The sequence below is a fragment of the Bos grunniens genome, chromosome 3 (assembly GCF_055505025.1).
Source record: "Bos grunniens cultivar Pamir isolate PY7600 chromosome 3, Bosgru_T2T1.0, whole genome shotgun sequence".
Lineage (NCBI taxonomy): Eukaryota > Metazoa > Chordata > Mammalia > Artiodactyla > Bovidae > Bos > Bos grunniens.
In genome coordinates, this window is record NC_141167.1 from 8,499,134 (window position 1) to 8,518,622 (window position 19,489).

A 19,489-nucleotide genomic window follows, 5' to 3' on the forward strand; every position below is an offset into this window, starting at 1 on the left:
TGGAAGCTGCTGCCTGGTCTCTCCTGGACTTCACCCCAGGCATCCTTTCCTTTTGCTGACTATACTCTGTGTCCTTTCAACCGCAGTGAATCACAGCGATATGACTCCATGCTGAGTCCTGGGAATTTTCCCAGAGACTCAGTTAACCTACATATGATCTTGGGGACCCATGTTGTTGTTCTTTAGTCACTAAGCCATGTCCAATTCCTTTGCGACCCCATGGACTGTAGCCCACCAGGTTCCTCTGCCCATGGGATTTCCCAGGCAAGAATACTGGAGTGGGTTGCCATTTCCTTCTCCAGGGGATCTTCCTGACCCAGGGATCAAACCCAAGCCCTTTAATGTCTCCTGCATTGGCAGGTGGATTCTTTACCACTGAGCCACCCGGGAAGCACTGGGGACCCGTGACACAGTCTGTAATCTATCTTTTGCTTTGAAGTTTTGGGGATCTTTTCTTAGAATCCAGTATTGTGAGACTTTTCAACACTGCTATGCCTCAGGCTATGTTGGAATATGGTGGGCCGTTTTTAGTCTGGAAACTGGTGGTGTTCAGTCCTGAGGACCTGTCTTGAATTATTTCTTTAATGAAATTTCTCACCATTTCCGTGTTTTCTCTGACTGACTGATTATGTTGGTACTGGATCTCCTGGACTGGTCTTCTAATTGTTAAAAACCTCTTCTCTCCTATTTTCCTTCCTTTTATCCTTTTGTTCTACTTTCTGGGAGTTTTCCTCAATTTTATCTTTCCACCCTTCCTTTGAGTTTTTATTTTAAAATTTTCTGAAAAAAATTCTGCTATAATGTTTTATTTCTTCTTACCAATCTCCTTCCACTCCCTTCCTCCTCCTCCTTTTTCTTCACTTTTATTTTGTTCTCTGAATGTTCCTTGAATAGCATTCTGTTCTGGTTTCACGGCCCAGTTTCTTGTAAACCATCATAATTTATTTTCTCCAAGTTTGTCTTTTTGCTTATTTCTGCCTTGAGTCTTCTCCTATTGCAGGCTTCCCTCCAATGACTGGGGGTCCTTGGGTCCCAACTGTGACAGTGGGGACTGTCCAGCAAGGTTTCTCCATGGGGTGATCTCATGGGCTGATTCATGGGGAACCTCTTCATGGCAGTGTCTTTGGATTTTTGTTCCTGGGTTGGTCATCTTCCTGCCTGCAGGTAGTTGGCCTGGCTGGCAGCATCCCAAGCTGGGTAAGGATACAGGCTGGCATCTCAGCATTCAGAAATACCTGTTGTTGAGTCCTCTGTATTTGGTAGATTCCTCCACCCTCACCATGCCCGGGTCTCCCAGTTCCTAACCTCCTCAAACTTTAGGTCTTCTGCCTAACGTGTGAGGGGAAGCCACTGGCTGTGTGGAATGGACGGGGAGCTGGTGGGTCTAAGTCTTTAAAAAGATTTGTATCCAATCCTGCTGTTTATAACCCCAGCTTCACCCTCACTCCAGGCGCCCCGATGCTATCAATTCCTCAGCCCTTTGTGGTTCTGTGGTGTGAGTCAGGCGTCTCAGCTTTTCCTATGATACATTTAAAATTTAGCTGTTTTGGTTCCTATGGCATGGTTATCATGATCCATCACTTTTCAGAATTGTGTTGCCCTCATTTTCTTTCCTGTTTTCTTTGTCCCTCTGAGTTTTGCCTTTACGAAGGGAAAAGACAATCCTGTGTGTGTTCAGCTACCCTCTTGAGCTGAAGTTTCACTCAAGGGAAATCGTGGGGGTTCCCTGCTCTCAGAAAGCCCATCGGCCTTATCAGCAGTGGTAAATGTGCCACGGCATGAGTCTTACCCACTACTGGAATGCCCGAACTCTTCCAAATCTGCTGCTGTTAGGCTGTGTCTCCTTACCTCTAAACGTATGGATTTCCTTCACATCTACTTGTAGGACCGTGTGGCTTCCCTGGGATGTGAGGTCTTGCTGGCTCAGAATTAGTATTAAAGTGAAAGCTGCTCAGTCGTGTCTGACTCTTTGTGACTCCATGGACTATACAGTCCATGGAATTCTCCAGGCCAGAATACTGGAGTGGGTAGCCTTTCCCTTCTCCAGGGAATCTTCCCAACCCAGGGACGGAACCCAGGTCTCCTGCATTGCAGGTGGATTCTTTACCAGCTAAACCACAAGGGAAGCCTAAGAATACTGGAGTGGGTAGCCCATCCCTTCTCTAGCGGATATTCCTGACCCAGGAATCGAACCAGGGTCTCCTGCATTGCAGGCAGATTCTTTACCAACTGAGGTATCAGGGAAGTCCCGATTAGTGTTATTAATATTAATATGAGTGTTAGCAGGTTCAGTAAGTGACCCACTTGTTCCCACCCCTTGTCCCTCTCCATCTCATCTATTATTAGGTATGGGCAGGTCTACCCCCAGAACCTGTAGATCACAGGCTCCCCTGGTAGCTCAGACAGTAAAGAATGGGCCTACAATGTAGGAGACCCAGGTTCAGTCCCTGGGTTGGGAAGATCCCCTGGAGAAGGAATGGTTACCCACTCCAGTATTCTTGCCTGGAGAACTCCATGGACAGAGGAGCGTGGTGGGCTATAGTTTATGGGGTCACAAAGAGTTAGGTAGGACTGAGCAACTAACATTTTCACTTTTGGGTTTCCCTGGTTGGCTCAGATGGTAAAGAATCTGCCTGCAATGCAGAAGGCCCGGGTTCTATTCCTGGATTGCGAAGATCCTCTGGAGAAGGAATGACTACCAACTTCAGTATTCTTGCCTGGAGAATCCCATGGACAGATGCAGGCCACAGTCCACGGGGTGGACATAACTGAGTGAGCACACCTCCAGAACATTCCCAGTCTGTCCATTTTTCCCCATCTCAAGCCACCACCACCTCTTGCCTCGCTGTCACAGCCCTTTAATTGGTCTCTGCATGTCTGCCTGCCTCCTGCCATCACTTATTCTCAGCACAGCAGCTAGAGTTCATTTTAAAGGCAGATCACACCATGCTCCTGCTTAAAACTTCTTTAATGCCTGCAATGTGGGAGACTTGTGTTTGATCCCTGGGTCAGAAAGATCCCCTAGAGTAGGACATGGCAACCCACTCCAGTATTCTTGCCTCGAGAATCCTCGTGGACAGAGGAGCCTGGCGGGCTGCACTCCATGGGGTTGCAAAGAGTTGGACATGACTGAGCGACTAGGCACTCACTGGTGGCGCATTGCACTTAGAGACCATCCTGGGTCACCGAGGCCCCATGGTGGGCACCAAGTGCCCAATCTCTGCACCACCTGTGCTCCAGCCTCCCCACCTCCTCACACTTGGAACTTGCTGACTCCTTGAAACCTCTGCCCAAGGGCCTCTGCCCCTGGTTTTTGCATAGCCAGTATCTTCTTGATGCTCAACTGTCAACTCCAACGGCATTTTGTCATTTTCTCCATGACTGGCGTGTCCTCCTATTTAAGTTCCCAGACGAAGAGTTTACCACTCCCTGATGCCTTCCTGGTTTGTGTACTCGTTTCTTTCTCTCCCTGACCCTTCCTTGGATGTAACCTCCCTCGGGGCTAAGAGCACACCCGGTTAGCTCAGCTTCACACCTCCAGCACTCCGCAGGTTGTAGCTGCTCAGTGAGTGAGAACATTATGATTTCCTTACGTGGCAGCTGGCCTTTCTTACTTGTGGGAGACCTTGATGCCAGAGCTACTAAGGAACGTGGTGACCAGAACAAGGCAAGGAAGCTCCAACACCTGCAGTCAGAGAGTTCCTCCAAGAGGGCAGCACTTTACAATAATCACCACGATTGGAATCTGACTGCGTCAGGACTGCTAAGGACACGCCTCATCTCACCAGCCCTCACAGCAGCCCTATAGGAATCCACTTTACAGACGTGAACACGGAGGCTTGGAGTAGTTCAGTCACTCGCTCAGCGTCACACCATTACTGGCCGCAGACGTGAATGTGGTTTACCCAGAGCCCCTTGTCCCTGAGGCACGCTGCCTCGCTAGTACCCGCTGCAAAGAAGCCACCGAAACACACAGCCACATGAACTGTGTTCTTTCACTGGCCTCACAGTCATTCATTCATTCGTGCACTCAGTATGTGTTTATTGATCACGTATTCTGTGCCAAGCACTGTTCTAGATTTTGGGAATTTAACAGTGGACAAAGACCGCCCACCCCACCCTCCTGGGCCCTGTGGAGCCCACATTGATGGTGGAGGGGTCAGGAATTTATAAGTGACATTACCAGTGCTCAATTGGCAATCACTGAGCACACACCAACCGGAAACCAGGTCCTGTGCGAGAACTTGTGGATTCCAGGATGAGTGAGGGGAAGACCCCACTCTTTGAGGGAGGGGACTTGTGAACAGTAATTGTGATCTGATATGACAGGTGCCATGACAGAGGATGAGCCAAGCCCCATTGACACTGAGGGAAGACAGGAGCCAGGCTGGTGAGGCCGCAGACAGCTGGCTGGCAAGCCCAGGGCATCTGTGCTTCTCTTTTAAGGGCTCACAGACCCATACCACAGTAGTTCATTCTGGACTCCAGCTGGGTTTTCTCAGGGCCACTGGTCTCCAGCTCAGCTCTATCCCCACTCCAGGATCTCATGGCACCTCCCCAGTGTTCACAAGCCACAAAAGTGTACACTCACCCCCCAGATGGTAAACCCGTCCATGCTTCCCAGCCCCCAGGAGAACATCTCCAACTCTTACTCTGCATTCAAGGCCCTGCCCACATCTGGGACCCCATGCCCCACTGCTCTTCCCTCCAGGGCCACAGCAAGTGACATTTGATTTCCCTAACATCCTGAGGCATTCCTTGCACATGCCATTCTCTGAGTCCAAGTGCCCTCCCCTCCCCTACCACATACTTGAATTCCTATTCAGCCTTCAAAGCCCCAGACAGAGCCACCTCTGTGGTGGGAGGCATCTCTGCACCACCTTACCAACAGAGCTAATCAGTCCTCCTCCAGGGCTAAGCTCACATCTGACACACGCTGTAATACATGCTCACGTCAGCTTTCCCTCCTAAACCACAGATTCTTGGAGGGAGGGCCAAACTCAGGGCTGGCCCACAGGAGATGTTCAAAAGAAAAACGTCCATTGAATTAACTGACAAGAATTCCCAGTGCTTCTCAGAATCCTGACAGGCGTTTCTTTTAATTCAGAAACCTCAAGCAAGCGGGCACTCTCTGACAATCTCCTTACTCATCTGAGGCTTCCGTTTCCTCTTATCAAAGTTGGGTCCACCCCTTTCAGTTCTAAGTCAGTCTCCATGACAGTGAAGAGGAACTTAGAGTTCTAAGCTGATCTCTCATGAGTCCTCCGTGCTCACACCTTCAGTAAGTTCCTGGTTCTCCTGCCCAGGTTGGCAGTGGATGGATCAGTCCTGCCCCTGCCCTGTGACCCCAACTCTGTGAGTATGACAGCCGCCACACTCCAGTGTTTAGGGGCTTCCTTTCCTGCGGTGTCCTCCTCACTGCTCCCTGCCTCCCTCAGAGCTGCCTTGGAGGGATAATTATACCATGATGATGGTGCTCATGCTCAGCTGCTTCAGTCATATCCGACTCTTTTCAACCCCACGGACTGTAACCTTCCAGGCTCCTGTGTCCATGGGATTCTCCAGGCAAGAATACCGGAGTGGACTGCCATGTTCTCCTCCAGGGGATGGTGGTAACAGTCAATTTTATTGAGCATCTGCTAGATGCTCGGCACTGTGTGCTTTGATGTTTACTTAAGACTCACGGCCGCCCTACAGGATGCTACTGTACCCATTTGACAGAATAGTAAACTGAGGACACTGCTCTGTCTCTACTCCAGGAGGGGCTTCTACCATGACCACAGAGTCATGGACACACTGTAGTTCTTGGCGATTTCAATCAGCTATCTCTCCACCAGGATTTGGGGTGGGCCCTCCACACTCCGTTTGTGCAGTAGCCCATTATTCATAGTTCCAATCTGGTTGGTCCTAGATAACCTGCACATTCCTTGCTAGAGAGGGCTCTAGATCAAGCTCACAAGCAGCTGACCTGAGACTTCAGGCTGGGCTTCTGACACCTCCCTACTCCATCCACCTGCTTCTCCAGGCTGTATCCCACCTCCTGCACAGGGCTGGTCCCCAGACTTCCATCCGCTTGCCACCCTGAGAGCATCCCTTGGACTTTGGTGCCTCAGCCCAGGTGGGACTCAGGAGCAGGTTTCAGGACAGGGCAGATGCATATGGGGCAACCCCCGTCCCCTGGCTTCTGCCTGGACACTTTGCTGTGGGGCCAGTGCTGCTATTAGGCACAGGGAGGTACTCTCACACACATTAGCTCATCTACTCATGACAAGCCTATGAGACATTACTATTATTCCCATTTCACAGATGAGAAAATGGAGGCACAGAGTGGTTAAGCCACTAGGCCAACATGATACAGCAAGGAAGTAGTGGAGCCTCGATCTGAACCTGGGCAGTCTAGCCTCGGAGCCTATGCAAGTTCTTATCCTCTGTCCTGCTGTTCCCAGCAGAGCATCTGGCATCAAGTTTTTGCTGAACAAACAATTTCCCATGGAGGTCCAACTCTAGGGTTTCTTGGGGGCAATGGGAGGAATCTGCAGGGCTTGGCTGTCAGGCCAAATATCTGCCCTCTGAGTACTCAGCTCAGGCCAATGTTCTCAGAGGGGCGAAGCTGTGGCTTGTGTCCCCTAGAGACCTGTGTGGGACATGCCGTGACCTGCTCCCGTCTGCCACCTCTGCTGGCAAGAGCTTCAGGGCAGGTGGTGCTGACCCAGGACAATCTCTCAAGATCACTTCAGCTCAGGGCTAAATAGCAGAGGTCAGACAGTGTGGAGCCCACGCTCCCAACAGGCACCTGCTTCGCAAGGCTAGTGAGTCTGGATTTCCCCAGTTTCTCAACTCTGGCCATCAGTCATGGTCTCCAACGGTCTTCAGAATATTCTATCTATCCCACAAGCCAGGCCTCTAGCAGAACCAGATGAGAATTCCCCACTTCCAGATAGCAAGAAAAGAGTTTTCATGTAACCACATGTATACAATGACTATATGTATGTGCATATGTGCATAACTACAACACAAGTTTAATGAAAAAATATTTACCTTTACTCTTTGCAAGGGCTTCCCTGGTGGCTCAGACGGTAAAGAATCCGCCTGCAATGTGGGAGACCTGGGTTCAATCTCTGGGTTGGGAAGATCCCCTGGAGAAGGAAACGGCTACCCACTCCAGTATTTTTGCCTGGAGAAACCTCATGGGCAGATGAGCCTGGTGGGGTACAGCCCATGGCGTCTCAAAGAGTCAGACATGACTGAGAAACTAAGCACTGTGATGTTTTCTGTTTACAGAAACTCCTGTGATGTTTTCTGCTTTCTTCTCTGTTCTTTCTCTTCTCATACCACTTTATTAACAACAAAAGATTCTGATCATGCCTGGGATTGCCTGGGATTCCTTTTCAGAAAAAAACATACCTTTATAAATATGTTCCAAGTATTGCATGGGACATACTTATACTAAAATTTTTCATTGTTTATCTGAAATTCAAGTTTAACTGGGTATCCTGTATTTTTATTTGCTAAATCTGGCATCCCTAGTTATATGCTACTAAACAGATTTTGAATCTCTGAAGGATAAAAAAAACACTGCTTATGGACCAGAGGGACTTTGTCTTCAGGGGTTTGAAAACCTGAACTGGAACACAAAATGTTGTGTTAGGGTGGAAATTTATTTAAGGGATTAGTCTGTGGTGCTTAGTACTGTCTCGGGGAATCTGTCAGCCTTGTGAGGATAAACCAATATCAAGTGAGGAAATGGGGCTCAGAAAGTATCATGCTGTGATGATACATGGGCTCCCCCCCACTGTACAGATGGAGAAACTGAGGCTTGGAGCTGCCCCCTCCCTGGCAGGCGGGGCTCTGAGCCCAGGCAATGATGTCAGGGCCATATCAGCATTTTCCACCACTCTGCTCTGTTGCCCCCCAAAATTCAGTTTCCCTTCAGGGGTCCTGCCCCCAAGAGCCTCTCTCTAGCCTTTCTCTTTCCCTGAGCTTGCCACACTGCTGGCTCTCACTTTCCATCCACACTGACAAGGCTGCCAACTCCAGACTCTGCCCCCCAAATTGCCTCCTAGCCCCAGTTATTCTCCATCCATCACCTGTGGCTTCCAGCACTCAGTAATAGCTGAAATCATCCTACTGACATACTTACTGGCCACTCAGTGCAATGGGATGTAAATTCCACATGGGCAGAGTCTTTGATTGTTCTGCTTGCCCAGGATCCCCAGTGCTTGGCCCACAGCAGCTTCTCCATTAGCCTTTGGTGTGGGAATATTTTCCATTTTACTGATGAGACTATTTGAAATGCAAAGCCTCAGTTGCCCAGAGTTGACTCCTATGTGCTAGGCTTTTCTAAGGAAACTTCCATGTGGATTAGTTCACAGGGACCTTATCATCCCCATTTTACAGATGAGGAAACTGAGGCCCAGGAAGGTTAAGGGTCGTGTGCAAGGTTACACAGGTGCTAAGCGGCGGAGCTGGGAATGTCCAGTCTGAATTTAGAGCCTGTGACATTAACGCCAGGTTGAATTGTGTCTGTGCTACCCTAGGGATGTGCTACCCTGATTTGATCAGCAAGGCCTGAACCAAGCACAAGCATGACCACGCACATCAGCCCGCCTCCTAGTAGGAAGAGCACGTACGTATACGGAACCACCACCCAGGGCCAAGCGTAAGCTCGTTTCCCCAGAGTGGGAGGAAGCAGGTGGAGCATCTTGGCCAGGCCTCAAGGTGTAGGGGGCACAGGAGGGGAGCCTGAGAACTGGAGAGGCACCACAGGCAGGGCGGGGGCTGGGAGGTACCCCAGCAGAGGGTGGAAGGCTCCTGGTAAGACTGGCTTTCCCGACAGCCTGCTCCGCATAGCCGGCGGCCACAGGAAGGATATCTGCAGAACGAGGATTTTATGGACGCAAGGGCCTTACTTTTCTTGTGGGTGTAGAACTTGTCCTCAGAACTGTCCTTGGACTTCTTAATGATCAGTTTCCCAGACTCGACATCGACCTTGAGCTGCAGTTTCTGAGGAATCCCCAGAGATTCTGCCTTCACCTGTGGAAAGAAGGAAGAGGAGGGAAGGGGAAGAAGAGGTGCTGGTCATCCCTTCTCGGTGCTTTCTCAGCGCCACCCACGAGCCCCTTGTCCATGTGACCGGGCGGCCCTTGGCCATGTGTCCCTCCCGTGTGGGATCTCTGGCTTCTATTTCTGAGCCTCCTTTGCCCCAGGGGGAGTTTTTGCTGGCAGCTCCTGAGAATCGCTAAAATGTGGAAGGAGCCCAGCTTCTCTGCTGTGTGCACATCAGCTGTTCTGCCAAAGGGTTTGGTGGAGGAGACGGATGAGCTACTAGAAGATGCTTTATTTGCTGATTAATCTGACAACACTCAGAAATCTGATGAGTCACCTCCTTCCAGAGGATTTTAGTAATAGATTGAAGCTCCCAGGCTCTGCTACAACCAATATATGAAATTTACTGATGACAATTAGGAAGAAGACAATTGTCTAGGCACTCAGAACATGGACATGTATCTTCTTTTTTCCCTTTCAACTATAAGCAGTATCTCTTGGCTCTGTACATTTTGTTTTTATTTTATTATTATTATTTTTGCCATGAGGTATGTGGATCTGGGCTTCCCTAGTAGCTCAGACAGTAAAGAATCTGCCTGCAATGCAGGAGACCTGGGTTCGATCCCTGGAGATCCCCTGGAGAAGGGAATGGCAACCCACTTCAGTATTCTTGCCTGGAGAATCCCATGGATGGAGGAGCCTGGAGGGCTTCCAGTCCATGGGGTCCCAAAGAGTCTGAGAGCACTAAGCAGACATGCGTACACACACATGTGGAATCTTAGCTCCCCAACCAGAGGTGGAAGCCTCACCCCTGTAGTATAAGCACAGAATCTTAACCACTGGACCACCGGGGAAGTCCCAGCAATACATCTTAATACAACATTTTCAGCAGGGCTCAGAAGGACATGGGGGTGGGCACCCCATCCTGTTTTGGAATGTGGAACCAGTGCAGGCCAAGACGCTCCACAGTGTCAGGGGAATATAAGAAAAGCACATTTTTGAGGCTGGAGAGTCTAACTCGGTCACTTCCAAAGAAATCATAGGAATCCCCTCTCTCCCGCTAACCCCCACCTCGAGGCACTATTTTGCAGCCTATTCAGGGGGCCGCCTGTTTGATGACACTCACTGCCCCCACTTGGAGAAGGATGAAGTTTTGGTGTCTTGGGTCAATGAGAAGCTCTTCCCATGGGATCCTCCCCATGAAGAACGCTCCACAGAGTCACCGAGACACCCATCCTAACATTTCTTCATCTTTCCAGGGAGTCGGTTCTCCTGACTTCCATTCTCAGTCAGCCATCAGGCTTCCTGCTGAGCCCAGAGCCCTCCTTCCACTGGGACCAGAAGGCCGGACAAACCCCGTGGAGCACAAGTCCATGGACACGAACCTCAAAGGTGACTGGTGGGATGAGTGATCGCCGGTGGGGAGACTCCGGACCCTCATGCAGCAAGGCCTTGACCTGTGGGCGGAAACGCACGAGGCTTCAGGTTGGGAGGCGATGAGAAGTCAGCTCGGGCTGGGACAGGGTCACAGGGACACCTGGGCATTCTCCGAGGGAAGAGGGGACCACAGAGAAGCCCAGGGAAGCGGCAGGACTCCCCCCAACACACACCTTATCTTCAATAGAGGACAGGAGACTTGTCAGTTGGCTGAGCTTGGCCACCATGTTGATGGGACTGGCCTCACCAGGTACCTGGGATGCAAGAAAAAGAGCAGGTAAGGACGGGCTGCTCAGGGCCAGCTGTGAGAGGCGTCAGGCTGAGCCTAAAAACACACTTCCAGAGCATCTCTGGGCTGAGGGACAAGCTAGGGGAGGAAATTCTGGGGTCAGAGGTTACGAGGTCATGCCAAACGTGTTCCCAAATGGCTGGATTGTACATCCTTGCTGAAGCAGGTACTGTCAGATGAGCCGGCGTGTTTTTATTAAAGAGGCAGCAATCATTTGGTACCTTTCACCAAAATGAGTTGAACCAGGAAACAAAAACAGGATTACCCTGAAATTATTTTTAGGTTCCAATTTTAGGCTTCATCCTGATTTCCCCACCAACAACCCCACAAGCAGGATTACCGTCCCTCTTTGCAGGTACGGAAATCAGGGATATGATATGTACAGTCATCTCAGAATTATCATGACCTAAAAGCACGCCTTCCTTTCCTGTTCCCTCGAAATCTGCTGCTCTCCCAGGGCTTCTCACCGCCTCTACTCGGTTACAGAAACAAAACTCAAGGTCTGTCCTGGATCACAGCATTTCCACCCTCCTACGTGTACTGCATCTACTGGCACCTCTGCTGGACTTCCAAAACACAGCCAGGCCCTGCTCCAAACCCCCTCACCCGCCACCAGGAGAAAACAATGGTCTAAACACTTCAGGACTTGGTGTGACCACCTCCTGAGCCCCAGCCACACCCCTCCAACCTTCTGATCTGCCCATGGCCTGGAGCCACACTTCCTGAGGAATCCTAGAAACATAAATGTCACCAGGGGAGGCCACTTCCTTGCCATTCAGGTCTCAGAGTCACAAAGAGGTCTTCCCTGACCACCCGCGCCAGACGTCTCTGCTAGATCTCCATCATATTGATTGTCTATCTGTCTGTGGTCTGTTTCTCCTGCTAGCACGTAACCTCCGTGAGGACTGGGGCCAGGAGAAGTGTGTCCAGCGCTGCGACCTGGGGGCTTGGCCAGAGAAGATGCTCAGTGAAGTTGTTCAATGCGTGTGTGAGGCTCAGAGAGCTGACGTTACATGTCCGAAGTCACACAGGTAGTAAAGGCACAGCAGGACGTGAAACCATGTCTTCCTGGCACCAAGTCCACAGTCTCGAGCATTTACTCACAGAAGAAATCTTTACAAAGCCTCGATTCTGTGCCAGACAGGGTGCCAAGGTGCTGGAGGTATAGAGCTGAAAGGATACCATCCCCACCCTCCAGAAGGATGAGAAAACCAGACTGGACTATTCCAAACACTAAGCAGGGTAGAATGAGGGTGATCACCAACTAGGTGCTGCCCCGTTACCACCACCCACCCCCCAAAAAGTCAGCCAGGTCACACAGACTCTGACCTCAATTTCCCCTGGAGAGGGGAATGGCTACCCACTCCAGTATTCTTGCCCAGAGAATCCCATGGACAGAGGAGCCTGGAGGGTTATAGTCCCTAGGGTCACAAAGAATCAGACACGACTGAGCAACTAACACTTTCACTTTTTTCCATTGACCACTGTATCTTTAAAAACTATTGTTATTTATTTATTTGGCTGCACCAGGTATTATTTGCAGTACGTGGGATCTTTAGTTGCAGCCCGCGGGATATTTTAGTGGCAGCATGAGACCGCTTAGTTGCGGCAGGCGGGACCTAGTTCCCTGACCAGGGATTGACATTGGAAATAGCACTGCAGAGTCTTAGCCACTGACTACCGGGGAAGTCCCCCACCAGCGACTTCAGTGCATTCCTTCTGCCATCACTGATTGCCATCATTTCTAACCATCAGCAGCGCGGCCACTATAGCCACCCCCCACCACAACCATCACCACCATCATCACGGCAGTCAATATTTGTCAAAACTTTCTGTAATTCTTTTTGGTTTGGCCCTTGCTCCTTGATAAAGCTCCCCATCAGTCTACAGTGATTATTGATCAAGGGAAGGGCTTGCTGGAGTGGAGCTGAGATGCAGGTAAGGATGGAGCAGGAGAGCAGGTGGGACAGTACAGGATCCCTTGTTTTAGGGAGATCTCTTGTTTTTCTCAAAAAGAATCAAGAAGATAAGCAGATTCAAGCCCCCTCCTCCTCCGCCAGACACTCTGGATCTTCACCCTGGTCGTCACCTGGTGGTAAGATGGTATCTTTCCCATTATCTCTTGCAATCTGTGTCTTTTGGGGCAAAGATGTACAAAGTGAAAATGAAGCTACCAATAAAGTGGAGTCAGTTCTTGGAACAAAAGGTATTAAAGAAAGCTGGAGTTTTGCCTGTACAACCTTGTTAGGTAGAAGAATGCACAATAGTATGTGAACCGTGAACTTCCAGATGTTCAAGCTGGATTTAGAAAAGGCAGGGGAACCAGAGATCAAATTGCCAACATCCACTGGATCATTGAAAAAGCAAGAGCATTCCAGAAAAACATCTACTTCTGCTTTATTGACTATGCCAAAGCCTTTGACTGTGTGGATCACAACAAACTGAAAAATTCTTCAAGAGATGGGAATACCTGACCACCTGACCTGCCTCCTGAGAAATCTGTATGCAGGTCAAGAAGCAACAGTTAGAACTTGACATGGAACAACTGCCTGGTTCCAAATCGGGAAAGGAGTACATCAAGGGTGTATATTGTCACCCTGCTTATTTAACTTACATGCAGAGTGCATCATGTGAAGTGCTGGGCTAGATGAAGCACAAGCTGGAATCAAGATTGCCGGGAGAAATATCAATAATCTCAGATATGCAGATGACACCACCCTTATGGCAGAAATAGAACTAAAGAGCCTCTTGATGAAAGTAAAAGAGGACAGTGAAAAAGTTGGCTTAAGGCTCTACATTCAGAAAACTAAGATCATGACATCCGGTCCCATCACTTCATGGCAAATAGATGGGGAAACAATGGAAACAGTGATAGACCCTATTTTGGGGGGCTCCAAAATCACTGCAGATGGTGACTGCAGCCATGAAATTAAAAGACGCTTGCTCCTTGGAAGAAAAGCTATGACCATCCTAGACAACATATTAACAAGCAGAGACATTACTTTGCCAACAAAGGTCTGTCTAGTCAAAGCTATGGTTTTTCCAGTAGTCATGTATGGATGTGAGAGTTGGACTATAAAGAAAGCTGAGCGCCAAAGAATTGATGCTTTTGAACTGTGGTGTTGGAGGAAACTCTTGAGAGTCCCTTGATCTGCAAGGAGATTCAACCAGCCCATCCTAAAGGAAATCAGTCCTGAATATTCATTGGAGGGACTGATATTGAAGCTGAAACTCCAATACTTTGGACACCTGATGCAAAGAGCCGACTCATTGGAAAAGACCCTGATGCTGGGAAAGATTGAAGGCAGGAGGAGAAGGGGACGACAGAGGATGAGATGGTTGAATAGCATCACTGACTCGATGGACATGAGTTTGAGCAAGCTCCAGGAGTTGGTGATGGACAGGGAAGCTTGGTGTGCTGCGGTTCATGAGGTCGCAAAGAGCTGGACACAACTGAGTGACTGAACTGAACTGAATGCACATGACCGTGAGATGGTGGGCATGCTCTGCCTGGCATGTTTAAGATACATGCGCTCATCTACACTTCTCATCTATTGACTCTTCCAGTCCTTGGTTTTCAGATGGGGACATTGAGTCAGAGTGGTGAGTCAGTTGTCCAAAGTCACACTGTTGGTGTTGACCTGAGATTTGGGTCACTGGGTCTCAACTGGTGGAGCTCTTGACCTCTGGGGACATCTGATAAGGTCTGGAACATTTTGGGGTTGTCAAAACTGGGGGATGCTAAGGATATCTAGTGGGCAGAGGCCAGGAAGTGTTAACATGCTACACTGTACAGAACAGTCCCCCATGACAGAAAATGCTCCAGCTCCAAATGTCACTAGCATTGAGGCTGAGGTCAAAATTCACAACTCAGCCTCAATGTGGGCAAACTGATCTGAGTGCCACCTGTGGCTTTACAGAAGCTGACCCATTATTTCACTGTGCTTTTCAGTTGAACTTCAGAAGATGTGGGCTCCAAGGTTAGCAACTCTCCATTCTCACGTAGGGCAGACCCAGGGCTCTCCCCAAACCTCACATTTTGCTAATGCTGCACTTTGCACCTCCCAGCAGTTTCTCAGATACACTCCATGCAGGGGTCCCCATCCTGTCTCGCTGACCTAAGGGAAAGGGCCTTGTGCTGGTAAGAGGCTGCCACCTCCAGATGTGCCACCCAGGCAGTTTCACTTACTCCCTCACATAACCCTGCAGTGGCAGATAGAACTATGCCCATTTCACAGATGAGGAAAGCGAAGGTGGGGGCATAGTCATCTATTGAACTTGGATGTTTCTGATGTACAGCTCAGGGTTCTTTCCTATACCCCGGGCGGCCTCCGAACTCCCTTTTCCATTTGTGAAATTTCTGAAGGCATCAACACAGTCTCTGGTTTTTCAAGTCAGGGTCTCAGACAGGAGGGTGGCAACCAGAACCCTTTCTCTACATCCTGACGTCACCCCCATCCTGTTGCCACTCCAACCTGCCACCGAATGGAAACGCGGTGGCCGTGACACGCAGGGCAGCACGCTGGGGCATGACTGCTCTCAGATTATCTGGAAGCTTCTCCCTCTTCTAATTGACTTCAAAGGTTTGGGTGTGTGTTGCTATAGTCAAACTATTTAAATTTTACTGTCTGGTAGGGCTCCTGTTTTGTCAAGATTCGCTTTTACTTTCCCAGAAACGAGCACATCCTTCACTTGAGGTACATTTTGCTTGCCTTTTTTTTCCCCTGATGAATTTTTAAGTTGTACAAACAGAATACAAAAACATTTTCTCAGTAAAAAAAAAAACTCCAAAAAACCATCTGGGCAAACGTGACCCAGGTCGCTTCGACTCCATTCCATCCCCTCCTTGTGGTGACCAGAGGAGCTTTTTGGGGATAAACACGCCTGGTACAGTTTCCATGTGTAGACTTACACCCTAGTTTGCTTTTTCCACCCGACAGTATACCTTGAAGATCTTTCTACATCCATGCATCCACCTTAGTTCAGAATTCTGCATCCTACTTCTTGCTTTTAGAGACAAAGCTACAATAAACACCTTTGCCAACTGTGCAAATGTGTAGACCCTAAGGCAGCTGCCTACAGGTAATTGGCTTGCTTGCAAGATGCTGAGCATTTAACATTTTCATGCAAATGGCTAAACTGCATTTCAAAAACCCATCTGCACTCACAACTGTGAGCGATGAACCCATGAGTCCTGACCTCTGTGTTGGAGCCAAGTCCTGACTTCACCAATCAAATTTGCCCATCGGAGAGGCAAGCAGAGCTTTGCAGCTCATTTTTGGCTACTAATGAGGTGTTACTAACATCTCTTCAAGGGTATCCTGGCAATTCCCAGTCCCTCTTCAGTAAAACAGCCTTTTAAAATCCTCTCCCCATTTAAAAATTTTGGTTGCTTTTACTTAATCATGGGTGGTAGGGTTTGCCTTTTAAACATGTTAATTCTGTTTTTAGCTTTGCTGGGGACACTTTCTGTGACACAGGCAACTTGGCAGGTCTTGGCTCCCAGTGTGTGTGTGTATGTGTGTGTGTGTCTGTCTGTGTGTCTCAGGGGGCCCACCTTCACCTGCTCTTCCTGGGGTAAGAGGTGGGACCAAACCATTAGGCACCTCCAGTTTTTGTCAGTTTCTGATGAGAAAAGGAGCTGCCTTGTCTCCTTTATTCAGCACTAATAAGGAGTTTTGCTGGCAGTTCCTCAAATCAAAATTCAGCGGGGGCGGGAGGCATAAACCTGACTGAGGGGCAGGATCCTGAAGTTCCTTCGCCCTAGAGGTGGGGTTCCAGCAAAGTCCCTGGGACATGGATTTCCTATTCTCCCCACCTCCCCCCAACTACCCCCCCAGGCCCCTCCCACACCTGTTTCATCAGCTCCCAACGTCTTTACCTGAGGCCGTGGACGCAGGCCGGGGGAGAGCTGCTGGTCAAACAGCCTCTGCAGAGATTCCAGGGTAGGGAGGGCCCGGATGACTTCGCTGGGGGCGGGGGACAGGGTGAAGGGCAAGCGTTAGTGAGGACCAGCGCAGCATCGCGCACGGGCTCCAGCTGGACACGCGGGGTGCCCACACCCACTCTGGCAGAGGCAGAGATCCTTCGCAGAAGGGCAAGCCCAGGCAAAGATCCAGGCCTGCCAGAGCCCCCCCACTCCTGCCTGTCCCCCACCAGTCCCGCACTGGAGCCGTGATGCAGAAATCTGGTTCACCTCTGTTTAGCCACACTCAGCTGCGTAAGCCTGTAGAAACTCTGAATCGAGCAACCCAAAACGACTTAGAAATAATTTAGTAATCCATGGTCCCCAACTTGAGTGTTTATAAGAATCACACCCTCTCTGAGTGTTAAAAATACAAATGTCTGGGCCCCAACCTGATTTGGTCTGGAATCTGCATTTTAATTTTGTGCCCCAGGGGCTTCTGGTGGGGGCAGTCTGTGCTTTCTGGTTCAAATCCCCTCCTAGCAGCTGAGGTGGACGCCCCAGGGAGGTCTGTCATTGTCTGACTCGCTGACAATACCAAGACTTATTGATTCTCTGTTCCCATCTCATCTTCTATTTTCCCATTGCTTTGGACGGGGTGAGCAGACAATTTTGAGTTCTATTTTTCATCTGTTATTTCATCAAAAACTGTTCATGTTTTTTATACATTTAACATTCTTAGTGGCTTCCAAATATTCTATCAAGTAAATGTGCCAAAATCAATTGCTAGATATTTGGGTTATTTTGAGATTTTGGTAACTATAAGTAAAGGCTGCTGTGAACAGCTTTGTTCATAACGCTTTATTTTTCAACTTAAAAAATTCTTTTTAATTGGAGGATAATTGCTTTACAATATTGTGTTGGTTTCTGCCACATTTCGACATGGACTAGGCGAAGGTATGTGTATGTCCCCTCCCTCCTGAACCTCCCTCCCACCTCCCACCCCATCCCACCCCTCTAGGTTGTCACGGAGCTCTGGATTTGAGCTCCCTGTGTCACACAGCGAATTTCCACGGGCTATCTAGTTTTACATGCAGTGACGTATGTTTCCCTGCTGCTCTCTCCTTCCGCCCCCCGCCTCCTTCCCTCACTGTGCCCACAAGTCTCTTCCTCATGTCTGCATCTCCACTGCTGCCCTGCAGATAGGTTTGTCAGTACCAGCTTTCCAGATTCCATACACATGTATTCATATTTGTCTTTCTCTTTCTGACTTACTTCACTCTGTACAATAGGCTCTGGGTTTATCCACCTCATTTGACCTGAGTCAAAGGGGTTCCTTTTTGTGGCTGAGTAATAGTCCACCGTGTATATGTACCAAAACTTCTTTATCCCTTCATCTGTCGATGAACACCCAGGGTGCTTCCATGTCCTAGCTCTTTCTTCTTTACTTATTTTCAATTACAGTTTCAAGGCAACCAGAGATGATGGCTCTTGATCAGTATTGCTAAGCCCTTGAGTGATGGTGGCTTTGGGCACTATTCCAGCCTGCTCATCATCTGTGCTATCTGAATTCTGTAGTTCTCTCCTCTCTCTCTTTCAGTGGACATAACAGTGCATTTCAGTACTGATGGACTGATTTGCATATCTTCAACTTCTAATGTCTAAGTGTTTTTCTGTGTGGTTGGTTTTTACTGTATTTCTCTCCCTAGAAATTTCATGTCCATTGTCGGTCTTCTGGTGGGAATTTTGTTGCTATTTTTGGAATTTTGTTGCTATTTTTATACATTGGCATAAACTACTTATTGCCTTGATTTTTATTTAATCTATGTGTTGTGGGTTCCCCCCCCTCCCATTCTGTTGTTTTCATCCTAGGTAGGCTAGATTTTATTATAAAATGCTTTATAGCTTTTTATTGCTCTATTTTTCATCTTTTCTTTGGAAATTTTTTGGCTTACCTTAGTTAAAAATTTGTCATTGGTATTTACTTGTGAGTAATTAGTTGCTCATTTAAATCAGTTTCTCACTCTTTTAAAAGCTATGTTATAAACAAGGTTTTGGAGGGTTGTTGTCATATCTTTTTAATTCCTTACTTCATATGAAATTTTTAAAAAAATACGTGGTGGAAATAAGTTCACCTTTTTCCGTATTGCTATTCATTGTCACTCAACTGCACTTGCTCTTTTTTTTCCACAGTTCTTTTGAACTAGTTCCTTGCACAAGCCCATCTCAGATATGATAGAATTTCTTGCCAGAATCTGTACCACTCATTCAACAAAAACTCTGGAGCTCCTCATGTACTAGACAATGCCATGTTCACACGCTGACACATCTCTCTGTTGCAAGGATGGTGTTGCAGTCTACTGACTTTGATCGGTCACCCTGGGGACTCCTCTGGGAGCCAAGGACAGGGTGGGGGCAGGTAACTGGCCCAGGGAAAAAGGGGGAAGAGCTGGGCAGACAGGGTTCTTGGTTTCTATCCCACCTCCACCAGAGCTGCTCAGTTCACATGATGGTATTCCCTTTAAACTATCACTTCATTAAAGAATTCTAGGCCAAAAAAAAATTCTAAAGCACTAATTCGGAACGTGTTTTAACATCAAACAGATCTCCCTCACTGTTCTCCTTTTTAAAAATGGCATTTTAAAAACACACAAGTACATATACACAAACTGAATCTTTAGAATTTTCTGAGAATAATGCTGTTATTCTCTGTATTTCCAAATATTCTCTGTATTTCTCTGTATTGGGTAAAATTTTGAGAAATCTGGCTTTCAGATGTGTCTGGAGATGTTGGTTAGGGTCAGAATGACCAA

The 19,489-nt window shown here is 48.5% G+C and overlaps 1 protein-coding gene across 1 annotated transcript in view; it reads right to left on the reverse strand.

Annotated features, from left to right (window-relative positions):
• The window catches only part of INPP5D (inositol polyphosphate-5-phosphatase D), a 137,525-nt gene that overhangs the window by 47,055 nt on the left and 70,981 nt on the right, over positions 1–19,489 (reverse strand). Inside the window, exons 6-9 of the mRNA XM_086394204.1 lie at positions 16,653–16,740; positions 10,656–10,736; positions 10,431–10,502; positions 8,910–9,033 (exon numbers count right to left, since the gene is read on the reverse strand). Of these exons, the coding sequence (XP_086250330.1) occupies positions 8,910–9,033; positions 10,431–10,502; positions 10,656–10,736; positions 16,653–16,740 (365 nt within the window). The remainder of the gene's footprint in view (positions 1–8,909; positions 9,034–10,430; positions 10,503–10,655; positions 10,737–16,652; positions 16,741–19,489) is intronic.